Source organism: Solanum stenotomum, chromosome 1 (assembly GCF_019186545.1).
Source record: "Solanum stenotomum isolate F172 chromosome 1, ASM1918654v1, whole genome shotgun sequence".
Lineage (NCBI taxonomy): Eukaryota > Viridiplantae > Streptophyta > Magnoliopsida > Solanales > Solanaceae > Solanum > Solanum stenotomum.
In genome coordinates, this window is record NC_064282.1 from 96,250,255 (window position 1) to 96,269,450 (window position 19,196).

The 19,196-nt window shown below is 35.9% G+C and overlaps 3 protein-coding genes across 3 annotated transcripts in view; 1 reads left to right on the forward strand and 2 right to left on the reverse strand.

Annotated features, from left to right (window-relative positions):
* Positions 1–1,663: 1,663 nt before the first annotated feature.
* Positions 1,664–11,777, reverse strand: LOC125875152 (succinate--CoA ligase [ADP-forming] subunit alpha-2, mitochondrial-like). Its single transcript, XM_049556248.1, has 7 exons — positions 11,328–11,777; positions 7,679–7,888; positions 5,820–5,990; positions 4,916–5,039; positions 4,266–4,327; positions 2,702–2,783; positions 1,664–2,058 (listed from the first exon to the last, which is right to left on the reverse strand). Exons 1-7 carry the CDS (start codon positions 11,538–11,540, stop codon positions 1,922–1,924), a joined length of 999 nt encoding a protein of 332 aa, XP_049412205.1. The 5' UTR covers positions 11,541–11,777; the 3' UTR covers positions 1,664–1,921.
* A 754-nt stretch (positions 11,778–12,531) lies between these two features.
* The window catches only part of LOC125847818 (tobamovirus multiplication protein 3), a 14,082-nt gene continuing 7,417 nt past the window's right edge, over positions 12,532–19,196 (forward strand). The window contains exon 1 of the mRNA XM_049527533.1: positions 12,532–12,561. Within this exon, the coding sequence (XP_049383490.1) occupies positions 12,535–12,561 (27 nt within the window). The 5' untranslated portion in view covers positions 12,532–12,534. The remainder of the gene's footprint in view (positions 12,562–19,196) is intronic.
* The window catches only part of LOC125847809 (sugar transport protein 8-like), a 9,966-nt gene continuing 4,306 nt past the window's right edge, over positions 13,537–19,196 (reverse strand). The window contains exon 2 of the mRNA XM_049527514.1: positions 13,537–14,989. Coding sequence (XP_049383471.1) covers positions 13,537–14,989 — 1,453 coding nt within the window. The remainder of the gene's footprint in view (positions 14,990–19,196) is intronic.

A 19,196-nucleotide genomic window follows, 5' to 3' on the forward strand; every position in this document is an offset into this window, starting at 1 on the left:
ATTAGGACAGAGCCACAAAGGTAGTAGTTCATACACTTGGGGTGTGTTTGGTATGAAGGAAAACATTTTCCGGAAAATGTTTTCCAATTTTCTCATGTTTGGTTGGGTTAAATGTTTTGGAAAATGTTTTCCAAATCAACTCATTTTCCTAAAATTTAAGGAAAATGACTTCCCTTCAAAACTTAAGAAAAACATTTTCCTAACCTCTCTTCCAACTTCAAATTACAATTATTTTTTTGTTGAAAAAATCAATTTATTTTGTCTCTATCCTCAAACCAGCCCCCCAACCACCTCCCAAAAATAATAATTTTAAATCTTATTTTTACATTCAATTTTTTTAGCCCACCTTCATCCCTACCCCCACGCTCTACCAAAAAAAATATTAAAAATTGTTTTTAAAAGATATTTCTAATTTCAATTTTTTATTTTTTACCCCCACCCACTACCCTCACCCCCCNAGTTCTGCATATCAATCACCAATAGAACAGCAGATTTCGAGTCTGGATCTCGTTTTCGGGTCTCGAATTTTTTGTATGATGAAGAAGAAGCCATTGTTAGAGAATTTTGGTGCTCTAAACAGGGAAGTGAGTTTATCCACTTTCTAGTTTCCAGTACCCTCTATATGCTACTGATGTTTCATTTATTTATTTGAGTTTTTGTATATGATTTAAGAGTTTTTTATTTGAACTATGTCAGTTATTTATTAGAATATATATCTCAATTAAAAATAACTCTATTGATTATTGATGTGCAAAAACTTCCAATTTGAGATTGGCAGCTCAACATGCACATTATCTTCTTCGGATTTCATTTGTGGATTTGAATTATATATTATCTTGGATAAATTTGATATTTAATTTGAAAGTAGAGATAGTGAACCTATCTTCGTTGCTAACTAGGTATTTCGGTGTACTAAGTTCTTACTGGAAATGTTTGTGGGCCAAAATATTAATGATAGTTTATTTTTAGACTAAACTATTAACTAAAGACATTTTTGCTCAAATTTACATAATTTAAAGATATTTTTTAACCTTTTTCATTCTTAGTTTATTTACTACTATTTTTTATGTGCTCTTTACTTCTGCACTTTCTTTTTTTCAACAATTTTGATTTGTGTTACTCAAGTCAAATGTCTTTCAAAGTCTAGTCAATATTATTGCTCGTCCTTGAAATAGGCGATGGAACTGCACACTTTCGTGTTGGGCGTTGTCCGAGTAGGGACCAAGCAAAGCCATCTTGAAGAAGCAGGGCTAGTTCTAGCCATTTGGTTTATTACATAAACTTTGCTACCATATACAACTCCTCCGTCTCATTTTATGCGACACTTTTTGAATTTCAAGATCAAATAAATCTATCTTTGACCGTAAATTTTTCATTGATCTATTGAACATTTTGAATCAATTATTGTGACTTATAATACTTTTTACATAGTTTACAAATATATAAATTTCATTTCAACAAAATTAAAAACTTCTGTGCACAAATTTCCGATCAAACTTAAATTGTTTGACTCTTGAAAAACAAAAAGTGTCACGTAAATTGACCGGAGGAAGCAATTAAAATCCAAAAGAACAAGGGTAGAAAACAGCTAGTCAATCAGAGGAAAGATGATAGAAGTTTTGTATTATGAATTTGCTTTGGTCCAAAAGCATGCTCTCAATACATACAATACAAACATATATGTATTTGCATTGTTGCAACATCTTGTCATAACATGAAAATTCAGACCTAAATAACAATAAACCATCACAGTTTATTGATGGTTCTTGGATAATGTTTCATATCCCATCAAATTCTCTCTTTGTTATTATCTGCCAAAAATGGGTTATGGTGGGATAATAGAGCATCATAATTTCGCGCATGCCCGCGAACAAAACAAGCAAAAACAATTTTCAAATGAAGATATTGTTGCGCCACAGGCTTACACGAGACCCCTCTGTTTGAACACTTCGAGCATTGAAACTCCAATTTTCGCGGGAGATTCACACACTGTAACCCCAGCTTCTTTTAGTGCCTTGATTTTGTCTTGGGCTGTTCCCTTTCCCCCCGATACAATAGCTGCAATTCAAAAAAATCAGGATTAAACTATTTCTCTAGGCGTGACAGCAGGTAAACTGAAGCATCTTTTTATAGTTCATGCAATATTCAGTCATCGACGTGATAATGCAGCAAAGCAACACAGTAGAAGAGTGACCATGCCCCTTCCTGGTAATTTCCAAGAAAAGATACTAACGGGAATGGGACGAGGAAAAGAGAATGAAGCCAGGTATCACAAAAGTATCCTCAATAATTGTGGATATCAATAATTAGCAGATAGTTTCCGTTAGAATCAATAACAAGCAATTCTGATGCATTCTTTTATTTTCTTCCATTATTTTTGGTTTGAGGGACCATGGAAATGGAAAGCATAGTTCATTATTCACATAGAATCCCATCATATGATTTTCACCAAATATAGATATATAAGAAATTCTAGCATAAAACTTCTGATCAAACATTGTAAAATGACAAAAAAATTATGGAGGGGAGATTTCTTTTATGGGCACGTAGAACAACATAAACTAAACATGGAACATCCCCTTATACTTCTTTGTATGTAACTAGAATGGATTTAATAAATTCCAGATCATTTGGTTCACCCAGGGGTGGGGGAGGTGGGGGGTGTAATCAAAAGTTGAAATATTTTATGAACAACGAGTACCTCCAGCATGACCCATTCGCCGTCCAGGGGGAGCAGTCAATCCAGCAATAAAAGCAACTACAGGCTTTTGAGTTCCACTTTCCTGTTCAGTAGCAAAATACATAAGCAATAGTGAAAACTAAACATTATTCATCACAACTTAAAATGCTATCAACCTCAGAAACATGGCTCAGAACTGGATGTTTAGAAATTTCTGACATGATAATCTGCCAAAGTTCTGGATATCCTCTAAAAAATACAAGCAGCTAAAGGAGCATCTTGTCCTTACTTTAGGGGCCACAACATTAACTTTCTTAAAATTCCCATATAGGAATCATGGAGCAGTGCAAGCAGATGCAGGATCAAAAGCTTGAAATTAAAGATGTGGATAATACCTGAAACACTGCTTATTCGTGAAATGAAGGTCAAAGTGATGAACCACAAAACAAGATTCAACAAAAGAGCCAGGCAAAGAAAGCGAAAATACATCTGGTCTAAGTGGTCTTAAGAATGTTCTCTTTTTCACAGGTTGAAGTCAAAAACATAAAGGCGTAGAATTAGAATTCCACCTCAAGAGGTATTTTAGCCCTTTCAAGAGGAAGTTTCAAAATCCAAGTGGAGTATATAAGAAGTATAATAAGAAAAAGACAGAGGAATCGACATTATAAATAGAAGTGGGACAACAATCTTCAGTCAAGAGAGAAATGTGCTCACTGGTAGTTTTACCCAGTTGGGAAGGCAAACCTAAAACTAGGGGATATATTTTTGGGGAAAAAGTGACAGCTGAAAAGATAATAGGTGTGAATTTTTGGGACATGGGAAGGTCAAAGGTGTCAAATCTCGCATGCAGTTGTGGGACTAAAGCAAGAGATCATGAAGAATGATAGAGGTGCAGTTCTTTTACTATTTTTACCTTGACAACTGGTACGGCCATAACATACCTCCCAGAAGGAATTTTCGTACCTATTGGAACACCTATCATCTCATCCAGTTTCTTACAACACTGAATTTCATTAGATGGAGTACAGCCTTGACATGGATAACAACAAATCATGTTTGTTCAAAAGACGTTCTCTTTTGAAATAAAACAAAGATCAAATAACTTGTCAAAGAAGTAAAAGCAATATATTGCACTCCTATTCTACAAGACTTACGTGGCCATGAAATAAAAAACTAAAATAATTATACTGCCTAAATCTGACCAATTGTGGAATTTTGATAAATAAACCATCACTTATAATTATTTCAACAAGTAAGAATAAACTTTAGTAGAGACAATATAACCCCTATACCGCATTCCGTGACTGATAAAGGTCCTTCTTACCCAACAGCAAAACATGCCTCATTTAAATTTTATAGTGCCATATTTGAAAGAAATTATAATATTTACCAATAAGATAACTGTTGCTCTTGACTGTATGGCACTAAAAATACAGCTTGGACTCTATCATAAACAATTCTCCAAACCGAGATGGAGAGAAATTCACATCACCACAAAAGAACTAAACGAGCCCTCTTACACAACAGTTTAAACCAGAATTTTGGAATAATTTTCTCTGACATAGGTATTTAAATCATCACGAACCTTTATGAGGGCTGCAGCATCTTCTTCTGCTGTGCCACCAATTTCACCAATAAGAACAATACCTGGCAAACAACAAGCACGTGTATTTAGATAGGATGTTCTTAATCTTCTTTCAAGATGGTGCATAGATCTTCCAACTTCTGTTATCACCTCATCCCAATTACATACAAATGGACTCTATATAGTTCAAGTCTAGGAAAAGCAGGAACATTTGCGAAAAGAACAAATTTCAGTAAAGAGCAGAGAGTAAAGTAAGTAAAAAGTCTAAAGGTCCAACAACAATATTGACAAAAGGAAGTATCCATTTCTGGAGACGGTGAATCTGATAAGAAACTGCAAACAGTTCTTTCCCTCGGTTGGATACTTGGTGGAAGGTCACCAAGGTAAATGGTAAGAAATTTGTGTTCTTCCCATTTTTTGGTGGCTTGGCAGGCCCATCTCCACTGATAGAAGCCCTTTAGCAAATTTTCTCCTACAAAGTTTTGTTGTTTACTACACTACTGCACTATGGCAGTAACAAATTTTAAGTAACTTAGAAATCTGATAATTCTATCAGTACAAGTTCACCACACACACACAGAAGAAAAAAATGCAATTGTAATCATGTTCTACACTAAGCTTAGCTAAATTAATCCTTCAGTAAGATTTACCTTCCGTTTGTGGATCAGCAATAAATTTCTCTAAGCAATCAACAAAGTTTGTTCCATTGAAAGGATCACCACCGATCCCTACACAGGTTGATTGCCCAAGGCCAACAGCAGTAGTTTGGAAAACCTAGAAATCACAGAACAATAAAAGAATAAATCAGAAAAAACAAAAGAAAAAATTCACAACCAAACTTTAGTGTATAGCAAATATTAACATCAAAGACCATGTATAAAGTAGATACTATTCCTCAGGATTCAGATCTGATCGTTCCCAGTGCCATATTTTAAGAGGAAATATCTAATTTATATGAGACGCAGGAACCAGATTCAAGAAAAAACTTTTTGACTTCTATATCTTCCCAACATTCATGGTGTCAAGGCGCATATACACATTCATAATTCAATGATAAGAACTACAAATCTCATCAGTGAAAAAAACAGTAGAAAAGTAACAAATTGACCTGCGTAAGGCTAACACATAACAACAGCATAATTGAGTCAGGAAGTATATTTCAAGGATTGAATTTCTTCCTAGATATAGCAAGCCTATTAGCATTTCAAAAGTTAAACTTCTAGGACCAATGTGGTTAAAGGCGAAAGCCATAGAAATGCAACAACAACATACCTAGTGTGTTACCCCTACCTTATGAAGGCAGAGAGGTTTCCGAAAGACCCTTGCCTCGAAAGCCATAGAAATACATCAAGTAAAAAACAGAAAAGGTCTACAAACGTGGTGTTACGATGAACAGGTAGGGTTTTGAAAAAAGGAAATATTTAATCGAATCCTTTTTTCGCCAGATGTATTCAAGAGAATCTTCTAAGCGTCAAAATCTTTAGTGGCTAGCCATAAGTATGTAAAATTTAAACAAGTTTTATGGACCACATGTTTCCAGAGAATAAATCTTACTGCTTCATATGTCAGTGTGCCAGATCGAGAAACAATTCCGATACGTCCTGGTTTGTGAATGTATCCAGGCATAATACCAATTTTGCACTCTCCTGGTTTTATGATACCTGGACAATTCGGACCAATCAGCCGAGTTCTTGATTGCTTCTTAAGAGCAGCTTTTACACGAACCTATATTGCATGGGAAAAAAACAAACAAAGAAAACAAGCTAGTGAGAGAATAACGAGTGAAAACAGAAAGGTGCAAGTTCACCTAACAAGCTTATCCCAATTGTAACAGTTATCGAATCAACCCAAAAACAAAGGAAAGAAGCCCCCCCCCCCCCCCCCCCCCCNCCCCCCCCCCCCTCTACCCACCCCACCCCAAAAAAACTCATCTGGGGGATGATGACTTGCAATCAGCATAAGCTTATCATAGTTTTCCCTCTATACCGTATCTTTTTGTTGGATCGAGCAGCTCACAACTAGAGTTTCAACCCATAATAGTGTTAGTGGCACAATTCAAGTATATTCTCATCCATTTAGGTCCTAAGTTTACTATTACACGAACTACCAGGAATGTGATACAATGATCCAGTTGTCATTTCCATCTTGATGCATTCATTACCTTGGAATGCAGTTTCCAGGCAACAAGATCTCAATTTTGTTGTCTCAAAACAAGCTTGTTGAAAATTAGCTGAAAGACTTATGTAACTATGTAGGCATAATATGGAATATCCATTTCGAAAAGCATATTATGAAAGATAGAAAAGAAACGCAGATCATGACTAAGGTTCAGCAGAATCTCTAGAAGATCTAATGACTGAAACTTCAATTATAAGATTACTCTCTCCTCAAATTACTCATCCAAAGCTCAAAACATTCAACGCAACAAAAACAGCAATTGACATTTAGTAGATAGCATAAAACAAATATTACAAATGTCTTATGGCCAACACATTTCTTTTTAAATCTTGAATGGACAATCTAAGGCTAAATAATATTATAAAAATCTGACCAAAACGTTCTTTTAGAATTTCTAAGGGACATTTAAAGGGCTCTAACCCCTTGCATCATTTCATTTTCTGCACAATGAAGAAAAATATCGTTCTTGACTATGATAATAAATAAATAACAAGTATCGTACAATTGTTTGACATATATAATACACAAGCAAAAAAACTAGTAGCCTAATAAATAAAATGGAAGGAAGGTGAATGAAAATGTTAACGTGAGAAGTTTCTTTTCATTTTGACTGTAGAGTTCATCCCATTTGCTCACTTTAACACATCCTTCATACCGGAAAAATGATTTGTAGCTTTTATTAATAATCTTTATTGTCGATCCTTAAAGTTGCGGCAGTTGTCTAGTTTCTAATTCATTCACCCCTTCCCACATTTAATAGATGAACAAAAAAAAAATAGATGAACACTTCTGTGCTGGTCATTGACGCATTTAGTCATCAGAAAAGATTTTGCTCAACTACTTGCAGTTACACATGTATGAGTCTTTTCTTCCACTTCATGCTTGAATCTTTCTCCCAATGTATTTTTTTCTTTTTTGGGGGGAGGGATTGAAAAGTTACTTCACAGACCAATAGAACAGCTTTCATCCACGAGATTCTTTCTCAAAAACTCACAGAAAAAATATAATTCACTAAGAAATCCCTCTTCCTAAAGGGAGAAGATTCCTTCAGCCATTTCTAATCAAAATCTTTCAACAACTGTTTTGAACTTCTATATTTAAAGATATATATTACTCCTATTTCATTTACGTGTCTTAGTTTGTTTGGGCACGAAATTTAAGAAGCGGTGTACAATTCTCTAACCTATAATGAGGGGAAAATGAGAAAATTCCAATGGAAGGGATTTGTATCTTACCATATCATGCTGAGGAATTCCCTCTGTGATGCAAACAATTAAGTCCAATTCAGCCTCCAACCCCTCCATAATAGCAGCTGCAGCAAAAGGAGGAGGTACATAGATCACCGAAGCATTAGCTTTCGTCTCTGCTTTTGCCTCTGCAACAGTGTTGAAGACAGGAAGACCCAAATGTTCTGTTCCACCCTTCTTGGGTGTCACTCCACCAACCTATTTAACCAAATGAAAGTCAAAATGAGAAACAGAAATTATCTCTTTTCAGATGCCTATCATTATGCCAAAAGAAAAAAAAGAGCAAATCCATAATGAAAACAAAGAACAAAACTTTCCAAATCAGTTTCATTAAAGAGTAGGCTTTTTTCAATAGGAGCATATCATACAGAAAATAGCATTTTCTACATAGGATACAAATAGAGAAGGAACACAACAATAGAAATGAATGCAAATACTTGTTCAAATGAAATCAACCTGATGGCTGCAAATAGCAACAAACTCTAAAAAAATTCGCAGCATTACTGGCAGTGACAATTTTAAGGAAAATTCGGAAAACAAAATATGAAGAGAAGACCTTGAAGACACAACAACAACAACATACCCAGTGAAATCCCACTAGGTGCGGTCTGGGGAGGGTGGAGTGTACGCAGACCCTACCACTACCTCTTAGAAGTAGAGAGGCTGTTTCCGAGAGACCCTCAGCTCAAGTACATCAAAACCAAGAAAAGGCGAGAAAAACATCGTGTAAAACATCCCATCCAATAAGAAAGATAGTTAATCAACAGGGGACAACAACATCAATAAAACAATGAGAGAAGTGAAACGCACTAAAAGCCAGAAGGCTATATGTAACACAAACAGGAACTGCAAGAAAAAGGCACGGACTACTACAAACGCTAACAACCCATACTCTCGCAAGGGAGGACAACACTCTAGCCCTACTAACCTACAACCTTAATACGTGCCCTCCACACTTTCCTATCTAGAGTCATGTCTTCGGTGATGCGAAGCTGAGCCAAGTCCTGTCTAATCACCTCTCCCCAATACTTCTTAGGCCTACCTCTACCCCTCCGCGTACCCTCTACAACCAGCCCCTCACACCTCCTCACTGGTGCGTCTGCGCACCGTCTCCTCACATGTCCAAACCATCTCAGTCTCGCTTCTCTCAGCTTGTCCACCACAGAGGCCACTCCCACCTTCTCCCGGATAACTTCATTCCTAATCTTATCACTCCTAGTGTGCCCACACATCCATCTCAACATCCTCATCTCCGCAACATGCATTTTCTGGACATGTGAGTTCTTGACTGGCCAACACTCCGCTCCATACAACAAGGCCGGTCTAACTACCACTCTGTAAAACTTACCTTTAAGTCTAGGTGGAATTTTCTTATCACACAAGACTCCAGAGGCAAGCCTCCATTTCATCCAAGCAACCCCAATGCGATGTGTGACATCATCATCGATGTCGCCACTTCCTTGGATTACCGACCCAAGATACTTAAAACTTTCTTTCTTAGGAATGATCTGTGTGGCAAGTCTCACATCCCCATCTGCCTCATCCAACGCATCACTGAATTTGCACCCCAAATATTCTGTTTTGGTCCTACTCAACCTGAACCCTTTGGACTCCAGCGTTTGTCTCCACACCTCCAACCTCGCATCGACTCTATCCCGCGTCTCATCAATCAGTACTATGTCATCCGCAAATAACATACACCATGGGACCCTCTCCTGAATAGACCGCGTCAACTCGTCCATCACCAAAGCAAATAGAAAAGGGCTAAGGACTGATCCTTGGTGCAGCCCCATCTCAACTGGGAAATGTTCTGAGTCACCTCCAACCGTTCTAACCCGAGTCTTGGCTCCACCGTACATATCCTTTATTGCCCTAATATAAATCATCGGGACACCTTTAGCCTCCAAGCACCTCCAGAGGACATTCCTCGGTACTTTGTCATAGGCCTTTTCAAGGTCAATGAACACCATATGTAGGTCTCTCTTCCTTTCTCTATATTTTTCTACCAGTCTTCGCATAAGATGAATGGCTTCGGTAGTCAACCGTCCCGGCATGAATCCAAACTGATTCTCAGAAATGGACACCCCTCTTCTCACCCTCATCTCCACCACTCTCTCCCAAATCTTCATAGTATGGCTTAGCAATTTGATACCCCTGTAGTTGTTACAGTTCTGGATATCGCCCTTGTTTTTATATAACGGAACCATTGTACTCCACCTCCATTCATCAGGCATCTTTGCTGTCTTAAAAATAACATTAAACAGCCCAGTCAACCACTCTAAACCTGCCTTGTCCGTGCTCTTCCAAAAATCCACCGGGATCTCATCGGGTCCGGTCGCTCTTCCCCTACTCATCCTACTAATAGCACGTATAACCTCCTCGATCCTAAAACACCTGCAGTACCCAAAGTCCCGAAGTCCTTCAGAGTGCGCCAAATCACCCAACACAATGTCTCCGCCCCCTTTTTCATTTAAAAGTTTGTGAAAGTATCTTCGCCATCTTTGCTTGATGGAGGTCTCATCCACCAATACTTTGCCTTCCTCATCCTTGATACACTTCACTTGGTCCAAGTCGCGAGCCTTCCTCTCTCTTGCTTTTGCGAGCCTATACAATTTCTTCTCCCCACCTTTGTCCCCCAGCTCGCCATACAAGCGTTCAAAAGCTGCCGTCTTAGCCTTCGTAACTGCTGACTTAGCTTCTGTCTTTGACGTCTTATAGGCTTTCTTAAGCATCCGCTTCTCTTCCTCGTCTACGCACTCCACCAACTTTACGTAGGCAGCCTTCTTCGCTTTCACTTTGCCTTGGACTTCCCCATTCCACCACCAATCTCCTTTAAGACCTTGAAGACACAAGGAGTTCAAAACATCTGAAAAGAACCTTTTTGGGTAATGGTGTCATGTACGTTAGCTTGCCCACCTCAACTATACCACCAGGTATCGCTATCTGACACATACCAGATATATTTACCCCCAATACATAGATACAACATATAGGAAAATATTACCAGCATTTTCTACCTCTACAAGGAATTGAAGCTTAGTTTCTCATGATTTTCACCCACCTCATTGGCCACAAGGACATACCGTTGGGTGCACATCATACAAAGACTTTTGACATGAGTATTAGCAAAAGAACTACTATACTAACATATGCAATAACTATAAAAAGCAGACATATAGGAAAAAAATACCAGCATTTTCTACCACTACCAGAAATGAAGCCTAGTTTCTCGTGATTTTCACCCACCTGATTGACCACACAATGACATACCGTTGGGTGCACATCATACAATGAGTTTTTTGACATGAGTATGAGCAAAACAACTATTATGCCAACATATGCAGTAACTATAAAAGAAGCAAAACACGCATACCATTGTTATCAACAACAAACAAACAAACAAAAAAAATACAGCCTAACCTTAACGCAAGCATTAGTAGTTATTCCACCTCTCAAACTCATGACATACAGATCACACGGAAACAACTTTTCCATTTCATTATACTAATGTTTTCTTTCAAAAACAATAAAAAAACATGCATAAATGATTATACTAAATAGAGATGTATTGTACTATGCATCCACTAGTCTAAAATTTTGGATCCACATCTATTACCAAGAAAAAAGCATCACTTACCATTTTGGTGCCATACTCGATGGCCTGCTCGGTATGGAAGGTACCGTTCTTCCCCGTAATGCCTTGACAGATGACACGTGTGTTCTTATCAACGAAAACAGCCGGCGGAGGCGGTGCCGATCCAAACAACCTGTTCTGAGCAGCGAGTGTTGGGTTGCTAGAACTCAGCTTTGTTGACAGATTTACGATCAGTTTGGTCGCTTGGCGAGCCATTTGATCGATGATTTTCCTATATCTCTACTAAATCCTCTCTATTTCTCGGCGACTTACAGAGGATTTTCCGGTGGCGTTCGGTTTGTAATGTAAAAGCTTGAGAGCGGCAAAACTAAGAGGAAAAGTCTTCTGAATCGGAAAAGTATGAAAGGGCGAGCGAGGAATGTTCGTCGGATTCGGGGCGGAAGTGATGCGTCACATTTCAAATCGGGTCATGCATTCGGATCAACCCAAAATTGGGGAGGGTATAAATCATCGAAAATCGAATTATCACCAACAAGGATTGTGGACTGGTAAGTACTCTGTCATCCTTGACCAAGAGGTCTCGGGGAAAAAAAGGACTCCACGGCTCCAATGTGGGACTACCGGACACCGGGTGGGAAATTTTAAAAAAAAGGATTTCCTGGCACAAATCCAAATTTAGTCGGGCTCCAATGTGAGTAACGAACACCAGATGGAAAATTAAAAAGTAAAATCAAATTATCGAATCGAGATTTATTTCATTTCAAACTAGCATAATACATAAACATGTCATTTAACTTCACATATGCATTTAATAAATGTTTAGAGATTTATTTCATTTCAAACTAGCATAATACATAAACGTAACATGTCATTTAACTTCACGTATGCATTTAATAAATGTGTTAGAGATTAATTTCGTTTCAAACTAGCATAATACATAAACGTCACATTTAACTTCACCTATGCATTTAATAAATGTGTTAGGAGTATTTAATTTGGTCTCAATATAAGATGAAATTAATGTACATCAAATTTTTGTGGGGAATATTTTGTTCTTACCAAATTTGGAGAATAGATTCTCAAAATTTGTTGACTTAATTATGGTTATAATATTTGTTAATATAATTTTAACCTTTAAAAATTAAATAGGACACATGTCTCTGTATACTTGATAGAATGGAGGGGAGTCAAATCCGAAATTGCGAAATTCTTTTGGATTTTGGAATCTCCAGCGATCGAGCGGGCGGAGATGGTTGTAGGCCCGTCGGAGAAGGTGGTGTACCATCTGAATGAGGCAAGCAATTGGTGGGAACTATTTTTTTTTTAAGATCAAGTAAAAGATATGTGGATCGATTTAACTTATTAGCTTATTGTTAAGCAAATAGTATATATAGTTAAATAAGCTTATTGAAAATGAAAATATAAAAATATAAATTAATGACATAATAATGCTTGATTTTAACTCAACGGAGCTAACTTCGTGCAACAAATTCCGAAATCGAATACATATGTGTGTTCTTGAGAGCTAAGTATATTACTTAGTATTACTAAAAATTAATCTTTTACGAGTGAATAATATTACAATTTATAGATTACAAAAAATACATCAATTAATGAAAAACGCTCTATTCAAGCTCTATAGTACGCTGCTTAATGAAAATGTTCCACCTGGGAATATTGTTACGTGTGCTAGCTATATATTATTATTTTGTTATTAGCTAGCGAGATATTGTATATTGGACTTGGTTGATGTATATGTCCTTTTAATACGTCTTTGAGCCACGAGTCCTTTTCTTCCTCTTTTATGACTTCGGGTCACGAGTTCTCACTTTTTTCTCTAACAACAATCATTCGAGTGATTGACAATAAGACGAAAGCAAATAAATTGGACAAGTTTAATTCATCTTGATTTTATAGTATAAGTTCCATTTTTTTTTATCTTCATACTTGCCTCTCATAGGATGAAATATCTGATTGTGGATCTTCTTAATGTTTCAACATAAAAGCAAGAGATGATCAATTTATAAATTTCTAATTTGTGTGAACATTAATGAAGCAAATAGAAAACAAAAATGCAGCTACATACCAACAAATAAGAAACTACAGACTACTTTTGATGACAAAAAAAAAACTGATATTCTAATCCATATGATAAAAACTGATATTCTAATCCATATGATAAAAACTGAACCTACAAACAAAAAGCTAAATGTTGATCACAAAAAACTACTTCATAAAAACATAATACATTTTAGAATAGTCTCTTCCAAATAGGGTGCTGCATCCACACTCTTTCAACCATGGAATCAATCGGAACTCCCTTCGTTTCAGGCAAGAAGAAGAAGACGAATAATCCCATGACAACGATCCATCCGGAGAAAAAGAAGAAAATATAGGCTTTCATAGTGCAAAGCATAGTTAAGAAAAGTTGTGCAATGATAGAAGTGAAGAGCATGTTTGTGCTGACCGCGAATGCAAAACCAGTTGTCCTTGTTTCCAATGGAAATGTCTCACTAGGAATTAACCAACCAAGAGGTCCCCATGACCACGCGAACGACATTACATACGTACACACCAGAAGCACCACTACTGCTGCAAGTGTCCTGTTCAACGTTCCTGTCTCCGATAAACTTGTCACCAAAATTGCTCCGATTGCCAACTGAGAAATCAACATCTGACAACAAGCTTGAAGGAGCAATTTTCTCCTTCCAACCTTGTCAACAAGGTAGATCGAAACGAATGTGCTGCCAACGTTAACAATTCCAGTAATGATAGAGGATAGAAGCGAGGCATTGGCCTTGAATCCCATAGTCTGAAACAGAACAGGCGCGTAAAACATAATAGCGTTAATTCCAGTAAATTGCTGAAAGACTTGCAACAACACACCAATCACAAGTGGCGGAATGCTAGCAGGCTTCAGTAAGTTTTTCAATGATTGCTGCTTAACTTGCTTGGCTTGTTCACACGCTGCCACGATTTCTTTATACTCAGCCTCAACATCACTGACACCCCTAATCTTCATGAGCGTGGACTTCCCCTGTTCCTCATTACCACGCTCAACTAGACTCGTAGGGGTGTCAGTGATCACAAAACTACCAATAAACAGAATCACCGCGGGAATAGCTGCAAATCCAAGTGACATTCTCCAACCATTTGGATGTATCATTGAAGTTCCATAGTTAACAAGATTTGCTATGAATATTCCTATAGTCACAAATAATTGAAACATGATATTCACAGCTCCTCTGTGTTGGATTGGTGCAACTTCAGTTAGAAACAGAGGAACAGTCTCGTTTCCGAATCCAACACCAATACCAAACAAAATTCTACCAAAAATAAGAATCAACTTGTTCTCCGCGACAGCACTCAATACAGCTCCAACAATGAAAAAGATTGACGCGGTCAAAATAGTTATCTTTCTTCCTAATTTAGTAGCGGCTTTTGAAGCAAAAAAACTCGCGAAAAGAGCCGATATGTATAAGGAAGAAGTGAAGAGTTGGAGAAGCCAATTATCATATTTGCAATAGTTATTTTCTTTAGCATGTAACTTTGTTTGATAAACATGTGGGAAGAATTTAATCAAGAAATCGTCCATAGCAGAAACTCCACCAGAAATACCAATATCGTAACCAAACATCAATCCACCAAAAGCAGCAAAAATCCAACAAGACACCACGTATACTGTGATCTTAGAATTGTTCATCCTAACGTTCAGCATTTTCACTATGAAAAACTTTTTTTCCTGAAGAAAGATATTTTATTTATAAAGTTATGAACTCTCTACTATTTGTTAATAGAAAACAGCCAGCAAACTACGTTTATTTATAATGGTATAAGACCTAATTTAGGTAGGATTAGAAATGGTAATCCTATATTATTTAGACTAAAGTTTTATTTAGTCGATTCTTTTTCCTAAAGTTTTATACATTTAGCACAATATTACCGCTTTAAACATCATTGTTTCAATTGGAATCCTAGGAAGATAAGGAAACTATTTAGGTAATTTTTTTTAGGAAAGGTGTGATATTATTTCAATTCCTATTTTCTTGTAATTTTATTTGAATCTATTGAAATTTTCTCTTTATTTTTTGCTTATTTTTTTTTGTGTCTTTTGGTAACTAGACATGTATAGGCCTAAATAGTCATGATCTTTAAATTAAGACCCTTGATTTTTTAAGTGTTAATGACATTCGTAGATATAATTTCAAAACGAAAAGGAGTATAAGTAGAGTGATCACGATCTAGACTGAGATATAAGTAGTTATTATTGTTGTATTGAGTCATGACGTGCAAAGCCTCGTTTCGAAATATGGTTTTGATTCCCGCTTTAGGGTTCAAAAGTTGACATTCTTTACTTGAGTTGGTGGTTAAAAACATACTTAAAATATCTTATTTTTGAGTTTCATATCTGATTTATCACCAACACTATTTATCAAAAACATGCATCAACTATAAGTTGCTCCATTTTCCTAGTGTTTTTGGGAACAGTTGATGAAAGTTGATGTATATATAATTTGATAAATAGTTGAGATTAGAAACTCGTATACCTGATAGTACTAGAATTTTCTTGTAGACATTCTAGAGTAGAAGATAAAGTAACTAGAATTTCCTTGTAGATATTCTAGAGATAATAATATTTGTAAAAAAAATCATAGAATAGTCTAGATCTTGTAATATTCTATAACCATCCATAGATGAGTATAAATAGGGGGATGGTCTTGTACGTTTGTATTCTACCCAAATCGAAAAGTTTTCTTTTCTCTTATCCAAAATGCCCATCCTCTTCTTTAATTGACTCTTTCGATCTTAATTAACGATCTTGAGCTAGCAGAAGGTCTTTCCGACTAAATTTTTCTCTTGATATTTCTCTACAAGACTATTCCTCGTAAAAGTATTTTACGAAAGCTGGCATCCTTGGGCCTTGATGCGTGATAGCTAGCTACGTAATATCCTCTTTTTATAGATACATTCATACCAATAACCAAAATGAAGTTAATTGTTTTATTACGAAAGTTGGAATCCCACACGCTGGTTAATCATTAAGGTCTTTGAAGTTGGATGGGGTATGCACTTGTAATACTAAATAAATACAATTATTTCTATTGGATTGTATATTTTTCCTCATGTTAAATCGACTATATATAATTTTGAGAGTGAAACTTCACTTTGCAACATAATGAAGAAGAATATCAAACTAGAAGTAAGATAATAAGCAATGCAAAATTGAACCTACATATAAAAGTAAAAATCTGATCAAAAGCCTTTTGAAGTACTTAATAAAAGGCAAGCCAATACATTTTAGAAGAGTTTCTTCCAAATAAGGTGCTGCATCCACACTCTTTCGACCATGGAAACAGACGAACCATGACGGCTCAGAAATATACAGTCGTTTATCATCTTGCATCCAAAAGTTNAATGCAAAATTGAACCTACATATAAAAGTAAAAATCTGATCAAAAGCCTTTTGAAGTACTTAATAAAAGGCAAGCCAATACATTTTAGAAGAGTTTCTTCCAAATAAGGTGCTGCATCCACACTCTTTCGACCATGGAATCAATGGGGCCTCCCTTTGTTTCAAGCTGATGTCAAAAGTCGTGGTGTGATGGGAGCTGCATCAGGACTAGCTAAAATAGTCTATGCCAAGTATGAGCCCACTGCCAAGAAACTTTACACCAAGTACGAGCCAATGGCCAAGAAACTTTACATCAGTAGATGGTGTGGGATAATGTATAGAAACAGACGAACCATGACGGCTCAGATTTACTGCAAAAATATACAGTCCTTTATCATCTTGCATCCAAAAGTTCATCATATTTCAACAATTTACTGTGGACGATCATGAATCAAGCACGACGTAAAGGCACCATAAAGCTTAAGTTCCATGATTTTAGTAAATATATACTAGTTTCTGGACACATGCGTTCCTAAAATGGAGTATATAATACTCTATTCAAATATGTGTAGAATGAGCAATTGAAAATCTGAAAGGAAAAAATATAATTTCAAACAATCAAGCTAGTTGCATGACTTCATTAGTGAATGTAAAATCATTTGACATCTCCTGAACCTGCAAAGTTGAACAATAATTCAGTTAGGAAGTAGATTCAAATACGATATATATTTGTAATGCAAGATTACCTTTTTTGTCATGTAACAAAATGAGATACATGCTCAGATCAGTTATTTTCTTTCTTTACAAAGCTAGCTAGTATGATTATATTAGTTAATAATGGAAAAAAAAACTACTCCAATTTATAAGGATGAAAATTAGCATTTAAGGATGAAGTGAAGAGTTGGAGGAGCCAATTATCATATTTGCAATAATTATTTTCTTTAGCATGTAACTTTGTTTGATAAACATGTGGGAAAAATTTAATCAAGAAATCGTCCATAGCAGAAACTCCACCAGAAATACCAATATCATAACCAAACATCAATCCACCAAAAGCAGCAAAAATCCAACAAGAAACCACGTATATTGTGATCTTAGAATTGTTCATCCTAACGTTCAGCATTTTCGGAAAGAAAGATATTTTACTCTCTATTGTTTCTCGTAATAGAAAATAGCTAACAAATCACCTCTATTCAGTGGCGGATCCAGGATCTTAGGCTTGTGGGTGCTCACTTCTCTTATTATAAAGTTACTATAAATGCATTGTATAACTGTATACGTGTACAACTATTTAAATGTTATAGTTAAAAACTCTTCATTTCTTAGAAAAACTAAGAAATGAAGTCCAAATTTTCCTAGCTTCTCTTACCAATTATAACTAATAATTTACTCTTGCAAGCTTTCCTCATTTATTTTTATGTTAAGAAAATGAGCACTGCACAACCATTAAAAAATTCATCACCTATACTATTACGAAATTCATTTTTGATGTACTTCATGGATGAAAAAGCTCGTTCCACAGAAACAGTAGCAACACGAAGAATGAGAGTCAAATTGATAAGCAAATAAACATGTAGCCAAGTTTGATGCAGATTTGACTTCACCAATACTTTAGCAAAGTCACTAATTCTCTTCAAGTTGAAGAGTCTCTTATCAAAATTGTGAGCATAAACAATAAAATTATCACGTTAACAACTGAGATCTCGAAGCTTATTGCTATCAAACTCATTTTTATAATACTCGGTCAATATCATTATCCTGTTCTTATCAAAACCACCAAATGAACTAACTGAATTCAAGTTAGTCATACCAAGAAGTAAGTCACTACTCACAACATTAAAACAGTTATTAAGCTCTTGAAGATGTAAATTAATAAAGACATAACAAATATCAACACGCAAATGATGAGAATATATAACATCAAGAGATTTACACTTAGACTTTCCTGGAAAGTATCTACCATTAATGAAAATGTAACATCAAGAACTGCTAATTGCCGCTAAAAATACACATTTAGCAGTAATTAAGCTATTATCGTTAATTAATTGTCGCTAAAGGTTATTTTTGTTTTTTTATCTACACATATTGATACATAATTTGCAAATAAATTTTTAAATGTTATATCAAATGTTGATCACCTACTGTTAACTCACAAGTCAGACAATTTAGTCTCTGGTAGGGGTAGGTGTGCGCATCGGTCGGTTCGGTTCGGTTTTAGGTGTTATTGGTTCGATTTATCGGTTTTCGGTTTGTAAATACTTCAAACCGATAACCAAACCAATAACATATTTCTTATCGGTTTTTGGTTAATCGGTTTATGGTACTTAACGGTTCGGTTTTCGGTTTAACCAATAAGAAAATACTCATATATATTATATACACGATAAGAAAATTTTCAAATAAACCATATGATTTTTCCAGCATTTGGCATGAAAGTAATAATTATAAAAGTAACAATCATTTTTCTTGCAAGTTTAGACACTAGACACATTCAAAGGAAAAAGTGTGAAAGTAACAAT

What these genes read in the sequence shown, in the direction of transcription:
- LOC125875152 (XM_049556248.1), bottom strand. Translation starts at nt 11,540, where the DNA reads ATGGCTCGCCAAGCGACCAAACTGATCGTAAATCTGTCAACAAAGCTG. An exon ending in TGCTGATCCACAAACGGAAG is followed by an intron (nt 4,328 to 4,915) that starts GTAAATCTTACT and finishes GTTGTTTGCCAG; the next exon opens with GTATTGTTCTTATTGGTGAA. An exon ending in ATGCTGCAGCCCTCATAAAG is followed by an intron (nt 2,784 to 4,265) that starts GTTCGTGATGAT and finishes GCTACTGAACAG; the next exon opens with GAAAGTGGAACTCAAAAGCC.